This window comes from Carlito syrichta, unplaced genomic scaffold (genome assembly GCF_000164805.1).
Source record: "Carlito syrichta isolate Samal-C Ts95f unplaced genomic scaffold, Tarsius_syrichta-2.0.1 Scaffold287532, whole genome shotgun sequence".
NCBI lineage: Eukaryota > Metazoa > Chordata > Mammalia > Primates > Tarsiidae > Carlito > Carlito syrichta.
In genome coordinates this window covers 1-8,612 of record NW_007231628.1, presented here as the reverse complement: position 1 = coordinate 8,612, position 8,612 = coordinate 1, and the positions used below count along the sequence as shown (strand labels likewise).

The 8,612-nt window shown below is 54.6% G+C and overlaps 1 protein-coding gene across 1 annotated transcript; it reads left to right on the top strand.

Annotated features, from left to right (window-relative positions):
• Window positions 1–862: 862 nt before the first annotated feature.
• Window positions 863–6,022, top strand: CUNH2orf54 (chromosome unknown C2orf54 homolog). Its single transcript, XM_008052827.1, has 5 exons — window positions 863–872; window positions 1,035–1,260; window positions 2,890–3,043; window positions 4,462–4,818; window positions 5,930–6,022. The coding sequence occupies exons 1-5, from the start codon at window positions 863–865 to the stop codon at window positions 6,020–6,022; spliced, it is 840 nt and encodes a 279-aa protein (XP_008051018.1).
• Window positions 6,023–8,612: the final 2,590 nt, after the last annotated feature.

Here is an 8,612-nt window from a genome sequence, read left to right as displayed (position 1 = left end):
ACTGGGTGCGGAACGGTCTACACAGTGGGGCTAGGCTCCTACCTGATGGGTCCCTGGGGCCATGGGATGGAGGGAACACAGTTCCCATGCTCACTCACCATGGAGATCTTTCTCCAAGGCACGTGTTGGGGATGCATGCTGGGATACACCAACATGCTGTCTGGGCCTGGCTCCCAGCAGGTCAGCTGCTCTGACCGCTGACCCTGGCTGGGCAGTTTGGAGAAGAGGAGGCTGCTCCCGCTGGATCAGTGTTGGGCTGGGCTGGTTCACTGTGCGTTTTCTGGGCTGGAGTAGCCTGGAAACAGGGCAACCAAGCTGGCTGCTCCCCACACTAGGCCGCCACTGTCTGCTCTGTCCTTTTCCTCCCAGACCTCCCCAGTGTGAGGACCAGCTTGTGCAGTCAGGCCCCTAGGCCTGGGTCTGACATGAGCTTCCTGTTCACAAGGTTAATTTTGGAGGGTGGGGGCTTTCAGGAAAGTTTCTAGGGAGCAGACTCTGGTGGGGAGAGGTCCAACCTCTGTTCGACCCTCTCTGGCTCTGGAGTGGGATCTACTGCAGAAAAGTCACCTGCAGAGAAACCAGGCCCATCAGCTGGGAGGTAGGTATTAGCTTATGTGGGACCTCCGTCCCAGTAATGGTACAGAGAGGGCAAGCTCAAGAAGGCCTAGGAAGGTGCGGTCAGCAGGCTGGGCCACTGGGGTGTGAATCGAGGGAGGAACCTGGCAAAGAAAACCCTCATATAGGAAGTTGTTGTCATCACTGATGCTGTCAAGTCACTGATCTGACAGTTGAGCAGATGGATGACATTGCTGGGTGGGCCTGGGTGGGTGCGATTAGCCCCTAGCTGACTGAGGGTCTAGAGATGGACACAGGTGTCCTGGGTGGGGGAACCACAGCCTACAGGTGGGAGTAGGATGAGAGGGCTGCAGGAGAGTTGATGAGGGCTAGGGACCAAGCTGGCGGCAGGAGGGGTCTGTGGGCATCCCAGGCAGAGGTAGCATGGTGGGGATCTGGTGTGATGCGGGTCATTGCAGGTTCACTAAATGCAGCTAGCCTGAGGGAGGAGCAGCTTCACCTGTCCTTGCTGGTATCCAGTGGCTGGAGAACAATCTGCTTCCGTGTCGTGCCCGTGGTGAGGAGAAAACATGGGGTGCCTGCCCTGGAGGGGGCCCACCTGATGCCTGGATTCCCCAAGGGCAGCTTGAAAAGGATCATCGGCCAGGGCGTGGACCTGGTGCCAGCCAGCGCCCAGCACTGGAGGTAGATGCAGCCTTGCGGGTCCGTGGGGCTCTGGGGAGTGTGTGGGAAGGGGGCAGCCATCTCTATGCTCCCTCCACCCTAGGCAGGAGGATCTATCAGGTCCCCTCACCTGCCTCTGCCCCCATGGGCATCTGTGTCCTGTTGACATTATCTTGGGGATTCAGGGGTCCAGTTAGGATTCCAGAATCCATACTCCAGAACACTTAGCCCCTGTTGGCTTTCAGAGCTGTAGGAAGGATGAAGCTATGTCCTCTCTCAAGTCGGGAGGGGGCTGGTGGATTCTGGCTATAATGAAAGAGAGGAGAAACATGGAAGTGTAGAAGGCCCTGGATGACCCTGCCTTTACAGAGGTCAGATGACTTGTCCAGGGCAGGGTGGGTTCCCAGAGCAACTGAGAGAAGTCCCCAGACAGCAGGGAAGCTGAGAGGCTGATGAAACTAACTAGCATTGGGGCTGGCTAGCATCTCCCATCTGGGTCTGTCCTTCCCAGATGACAGTGTCCCTTCCTTTGAGACTCCTCTACCTGAGTGTTTAGCTATAGATGCTCCCTCCTGCCTGGCCTGCCCTAGAGCCTCTCCTCAGATCCCCTGGTCTCTGTCCCCAGTAGCCTGAAAGTTCGGTGAGGACTACTGCATCTGTGCTGGTATCTGTGAGAGGGAGGAAGGGGGAACAGGGCAAGGGTTGAGCTCTTCTTGGGACCCCAAACCAATGGCAAGGGTCTGAGTCCCAATCAGATCTGGCCCATTAAAACAGCACCTGTGTGCAAGGTTGTGATTTGGCCAGGGTGACTTACCCCAGTTTCATGCCTGAAGGATAGCTGAGTTCATGCTTGTCAGTGATGACTTTGTGAAGCTGGTTATGGCCCTTCTGTAGTTTTCTGCCACAAGGAAAGGTTCAACAGAGCACCTGCCCACTCCTGCCCCTGCATCACGACTGACCCCTCTGAACAGGGTGGAGGCTGTTCCAAGCTTGAATGACTGCCTCCCTCACCAAAGAAGGGGAAGGTCTGGGTTGAACAGTCATTTTTGCTAGTAAATGGGAAAATGATCTTTCTGATGTACCTCCCCCTGCAGCCTGGGGGTTGGGTGGATGGGTGACCATTCAGTGCTAAGACTTCACCAAGAGTGAGACCCATGGAGGTGTGGTCTCAAAGTTCCACCCCTATAGTCTGTTCAGCATGCACACAGTGAGTGAGCACCTCTGAGATGCGATGTCCTGAGCTAAGGGCACTGGGTGGGGAGTATAGCTTCTGAGTCTATCACTGTGTGTGGCTGTCTCTGGAGGCTGGCCTGGGCTTCTGGATGAGGCCATTGATGGAGCTGAAATGCCCACCAAGCTGGGTGACTCCAACCTAGGCAGGTCTGAGAGTTACCTCCCTGTCTACACAAAGGGCTGGGCTGGAGGCTTTCCAAGTTCCCCCATATTCTGGGGCTTGGGAGTCTCAGTGAAACTGGGCATTCACACTGCATAGACAATGAATGCAGCTCCTGAGAAACATGGGACCCGGGCTGAGTCCAGTGGACAGGGCACAACATGGCTGCTGCCACCACTTAAGCCTCCTGGGGCTCAGGGGCTTCCAATACTAGGGTGGGAACAGAAGCCAGGGCTGACTGTGTATCTGGGCTGCAGGGTCTCCACTGACTACCTGCTCACCAGACTGCTGGATGCACTGGGTACCCTCCAGGGCCACCACCTGGACAGCCTCTCCATCCTCGACCGAGTGAACCATGAAAGCTGGCGAGACGGTGGCCAGAGTGCTGGCCTGACCTTCAGCCACTTGAAGGTACCCAGGGAAGGGCTCGGTAGGCACTCTGTCCCTGCTGTGTCCTGCTGGGCTGTGTCTGTAACCAGGGAGTCAAGGGCACAGGCAGACAGATGTGTCCCTCCTGCCAGCCCTGACTGGTGGATGGCCTGGAGCAAGCTCTGGGGTGGGAGAATTCTGAGATCTCATCAGGTCCTGAGGAAACCGGCCATGGCTCCTGAGGGATGTCTGGCAGGGATGTAGTTGCAGGATGCTGTGGCACCTCAGCCGGCCTTTGCCATCCATGGGCATGACCTCCTAGTCCCGGGAACTGTTTGGTGGGACTTCTGGGTTGGGCCACACAAAGTTGGGTATTCTGCTTAGCCAGTGTCCTCCCAGGTGTATATGAATGTCACCTGACCAGGACTCCTACCTGTGAGTAGACAGCCCCTGGGGATCCCTGAGAGAGCCCAGGCACCCCTTCTTTCTGCTCCCTGTTCTGTTTTGACATTTTGGCAGAACTGTGTCCTCTGGGACTTTGTAACCACCAAACACTGAGGAGAACAAGGAAGAGTCAGGAGATGGAGTCTGGCCCACCCCACCCTGCAAGGTGGTGAAAGAGAAGCATCTGGGGCTGTAGAGTCTTGGGGTCTCTGCCTGATTGGCTCCTCCCTAGAGTGTTGACCTACCAAGCACTGCTACAGGATGTGAGGTGGCACTTCTACCTGACTCAGGTGTTGAGGAACACGTGGCCCCTCCTGGTGTCAAGAGACAACTCTGCCATGAGTCCCCTCTGTGACCCTGGCCACACAAGCCTCCTCAAGCCTGCATCTGGGGTAGAGCTTCCAGCGGACCCTTGGGGTCTGGTGCATGGTAGCTCCTGAGCCCCAAACTCAACTGTGGGATGATGGAGGCCAGTGGAAAGAGAGGGCTCAAGGACACAGGAAGGCAACCATGTGACAGGAGAGGGGTCTGGCTGGGGCCTCTGGGGCAGGGGGGAGAAGAAGGGCTCCTGGGATGACCAGGTAGCTCAGATCTTTTAAACGGTTATCTAGGTCCCGGCATCATGAACACACATACTAAGGACTGAGGCAATGCCATGGGGCCCATTGAGTTGGACTGTGGAGGGTAGGCAGGAGCTCAATGTAGCAAAGTGGGAGGAGAGAGAAAGGCCTGAATGATGCAGGAGACACAGGAGCACTGAGAGAGAGAGGTCCTGAGTGGTGGGATGGGGACCTGGAGTTAAGCTGAGCCCATGGGGAGTCAGGGGAGGGACAGAGAGGGAAATTGGTGCCTTGGGGAGCTGCCAGACTGGGAGCAGCAGGTGGGGAAAGGCCTAGGGCTCAGACTGGGACGTGGCAGGGAGGATGAAGGGGTGTGAGCAGGGTGGGGGTGGCCAGGCATAAAGGTGGTAGGAATGCTGGGTGGCCTGCCCAGGGCCTGACCCTGCTGTCCTGCAGACGGTGCTGCTGTGGGCCTCGGTGCTCTTCCCAGAGCCGGAGGACTGGGCCGAGCTTCAGGGCGCTGTGTACCGCCTCCTCGTGGTGCTGCTATGCTGCCTGGCCACCCGGAACCTGCCTCACTTCCTCCACCCTGAGCGCAACCAGCTGCAGGACAGTGGCCTGGACCTCAACACTATCTACCAGCGCGTGGAGGGCTTCGCCAGCCAACCTGAGGCATCCCTGCGCATCCATGCCACCCACCTGGGCCGCAATCCCCCGCCACGCATCAGTGCTGGGGTCAAGGCACTCCTGCAACTGCCAGCCAGTGACCCCAGCTACTGGGCCACTGCCTACTTCGACTTCCTGCTGGACAAGGTCGGTGCTGCTGGCCTTGGGAGTTTGGGGTAGGCCCAGGAGCACAGGAAGGTGGTACAGAGCCCTGGTTCAGCATCCTGGTCACTGCCTCCTGGGTCAGGCCCCTGGACAAAGAGAGTCTGTAGGGACAGATATGATGTCTAGGGGTCAGACAGCTATGGGGAACTTCTTCACTAGTGGCCCTGTTGGCCTAGGGCTGTTCTCTAGGAACCAGGGGAACATGTCTGACACTGTCCCTGTTTCCCACCAGAATTTCCCCCAAAGCTCCATCTGTCCACCTTGGGTTTCCATTCCTCATGAGGGAGTGTGGCCTTCCTTGGGTCTTATGGGGACTGTTTCCTGCTTCTACCCAGACTCAGAAATTCCACAGCCATTCTCCTTGGGACCTTGAGAGCTAAGGTCCTTTGGCCCCCTCTCAGGGTTCCTGGCTGCCAGCTGCCCTTCCTTGAGCCCATGTTCGGCCAGCTCTGCTAGCCTGCACTGCTCCCACCCCCGTGGAGCCTACCCTACTTCTCTCCCAGGGGCCAGTTCTCACCTTCACCCCAACAGCAATCACCATCCCTTTTGGGGGTGTATCAGCCAACCTCTCTCTTGTCCCGTGGCAGGAGACCCCAGGGGAGCCACTGTGTTGCTGGACATCTTCTGTCCTGTTTTAGCAAACACTTCCCTGCTGAGAGACTGATAGCCTTCTGGGGTCACCTCCCTGCCACCACTTAAGAATTATTACCCCCAAATCTGCAGGCCAGGGAAGCTGGGCCCTGCACTTTGCTCTCAGCAGACCTGTGTGGGCAGGGTGGGGATGAGAATGGGGGTGGAATGGGAGTGGCAGCACAAGGGTGCTGCACAGACAGCCTTCAACCAGCACCTAGTGGGGCCTCCTCTGGGCCAGGCCCATGCCAGAGACATCTCATGTAAGGAAGGGCTGGTGGAATAGAAGATTTGGAGACCAGTCTGTCTGTAGGGAGGAGTTTCCAGGCTGATACCCAGAGACAGCAAGGCCCCATGGGGCTCAGAGAAGGCAAGTTGTCCCAGGCTGTGTTCCCAGCCCTGAAATGCTTGTGATGGGCTCCAGTTGTTCCTGTAACTCTTGTCTCCCTTGCCCTACCTGTAGTTCCAGGTCTTCAACATCCAGGATAAGGACCGAATCTCCGCCATGCAGAGCATCTTCCAGAAGACCAAGACTATGGGCAGTGAGGAGAGCTGAGCTGGGCCACCCTGTCTCGGCTGACTGACAGCCTCTCTGCAGTGCACCACAGGTTCCTGGGACATTTGGAGGAGGGAGTGGGCTTCTCCTTGAGGTTTGTGGTGAAGAGACTTTGTCCCCAAGGACCACCCTCAGACTACTGGGGGGTGGCCTCTGAGAGTCTGAAAGTGCTGGTCAGGGAAAGCCTCCTGGAGTAGGTGCCTGTGTCTCTGGGTAAGGACCTCGATATAGGTGCCATGCACTCTATGTGACACATATTGATACATCCATGTGATATTAGGAAAACTGAGTGGAAAACCAAATCTTGAAGGCTTGTCCCTGCCTACACTGGATGCTACTCCTTGGTGATGAAATACTATATGTTTGGTCTTGAATAAATGAATGTAGTGGATGTACACAGAGATAATGCCCTCCACTTTTTGTACATCTGTGTGAGAGATATTCCCCCCAGAAGCATCGAAATAGAAGAGGCTTGTGTGCAAACAGACATCCTCAAACCTTCTCTAGTCTCTGCGAATGACCCCCTTTCCCCAGGCATCCCGCTTCCTAGTTCATAGAAGAAACTGAAGCCAACAGAGAGAGGACCCACAGCACATGAGCCCACCTGCTTGGTGTTGGTCCCATCTGCTTCTTCTCATCCCTGAAGAAGGGCCCCTTTCCAATGTAAGGTGTCTGTCTTCTCCTGGCATCTGATATCACCCCTCTGTCTGTTCTCACCACTCTGCATCTCCACCTCATGTTCTCTTGTCAGCTCAATGCATTCCGCCTGTGGCCCAGTGACCTGCACATGCTCCAGCTCAGGGGACATTTCTTCTCTCCATCTCTTTGGCCTCTCAGAGGCATTTACCACTCAGCATCGAGCCCTGGCTCACACTCTGGGCTCTTGGGAGGGGACCTGCACTTCCACAGCAGGTGCATGTAGAAGCGACTCCCCCAAACCTCTTCCAAAGAGAACTATGGCCATGTGCCAGAGGAACCTTACACTGATGACAGGAAATGTCCAGGTCCTCTGATAGCTATGGGATCACCTCCCTGCCACCACTTAAGAATTATTGCCCCCAAATCTGCAGGCCAGGGAAGTTGGGCCCTGCACTTTGCTCTCAGCAGACCTGTGTGGGCAGGGTGGGGATGAGAATGGGGGTGGAATGGAAGTGATCCAGGGCCTGAGCTTACTCCAATGCCAAGGGGACACAAAATGCCATCATGACCTCCCTTTAGAGTAGGGGCTTGTAGAAGACAGTATCTTGGTCCCAATCTGATTCATAATGGACCCAAAGGGCCCAGGACCACCCGGTGGTCATTTCTTTGGTTTCTGAGTGTGAATCAGGAGGGCCACACATAGCAGGGGTAAGAGCTGTAATAGTAGGAAAGGCCAAGGGAATGATTTTTAAACCATCCCTACTCCCATGGTCAAAATAACCCAGGAAAACACCACATGCTGGGTGCATGAACAGAATTTCATACCACCTTCAAAGACTTTAATACACCAGTATGACCTCAGCAAAAATTGAAGTAGTAGATGGCTGGTAGTTCTGAGTGCGATAAGAGCACATGTGGGTTCTGTAGCAGGTCCATCCTTTTATAACCAGATGCTGAGAGTATCCACAGTCGAAAGGGATACCACGTGGCATCTCTGGGAAACTCCCAAACAGGAGCTGAAGTTCTGGAGCAAGAGCATACCTACCATCTTTAGCAGGAAACTACTCACTGTTCAAAGAAAAGCACTTGGCATGATATTGGGCCCCTGCACAGGGGACACTGAGTAACAATGTGATGTGAGCTGCCCACCATTAGCTGGTGTTACAGGACCCTAAGTTTAGGGGTGGTAATGGTGGTGCAGCAGCAATCCATTGTACATGGACATGGTCCTTTCAGGATCAGGCCAAGCAGGATAGGTGAAAACAATTCAGTTACATGAACAATAGCCTGGACCGTCATATCATTACATATGGTACACCGTGTCTCTCCTTCCCCTCACACATATGGCCTTCAGGGGGTTTCCTAGGACCAGCTGATAGAGTAAGAGACCCTCAATCCTGGCTCATGGATGATATGGCTCAGTCTATGGAGTCCAGCCAATATGGACTTTCCTGACTTAGTGTTCCTAGAAGACAGCAGTGAGAAAAAACCCTCCCTGTGGTCAGAGCATTAAGAAATATAAATTGTTCCTCAGTTTTGGGTGGAGAGACAGGTGGCTCAAAGAAGGAAACACATTCCTTAAGACAAAGAATATTACCAGAGGTAAAGGGGGATATTTCACAATGATTAAAAAAGTCCATTCATCAAGAAGGTATAATAATCCTAACAATAGATCTTCAAACTTCAGGCTTTACAAAAACTGATAAACCCTTAGTAAGACTGACTGATGGAAAAAAGAGAGAAAATATAAGTGGCCAATATCAGGAATGAAGAAAGAGAAAGCACTAGAGATCCTATAAACATTAAAGGATTATAAAGAAGTATTATGGCCGGCTTGGTGGCTCAGCCTGTAATCCTGTGCCTTTGGGAGGCTGAGGTGAGTGGATTACCTGAGCCCGCGGGTTCGAGATCCGCCTGGGCAGGCGAGACCTCATCTCTACGATAAAATCAA

Excerpts from the sequence above, each read along its gene's own strand:
- CUNH2orf54 (XM_008052827.1), top strand. Across the intron at positions 3,044-4,461 it reads TGACCTTCAGCCACTTGAAG|ACGGTGCTGCTGTGGGCCTC; the intron begins GTACCCAGGGAA and ends GCTGTCCTGCAG. Across the intron at positions 4,819-5,929 it reads TCGACTTCCTGCTGGACAAG|TTCCAGGTCTTCAACATCCA; the intron begins GTCGGTGCTGCT and ends CCCTACCTGTAG.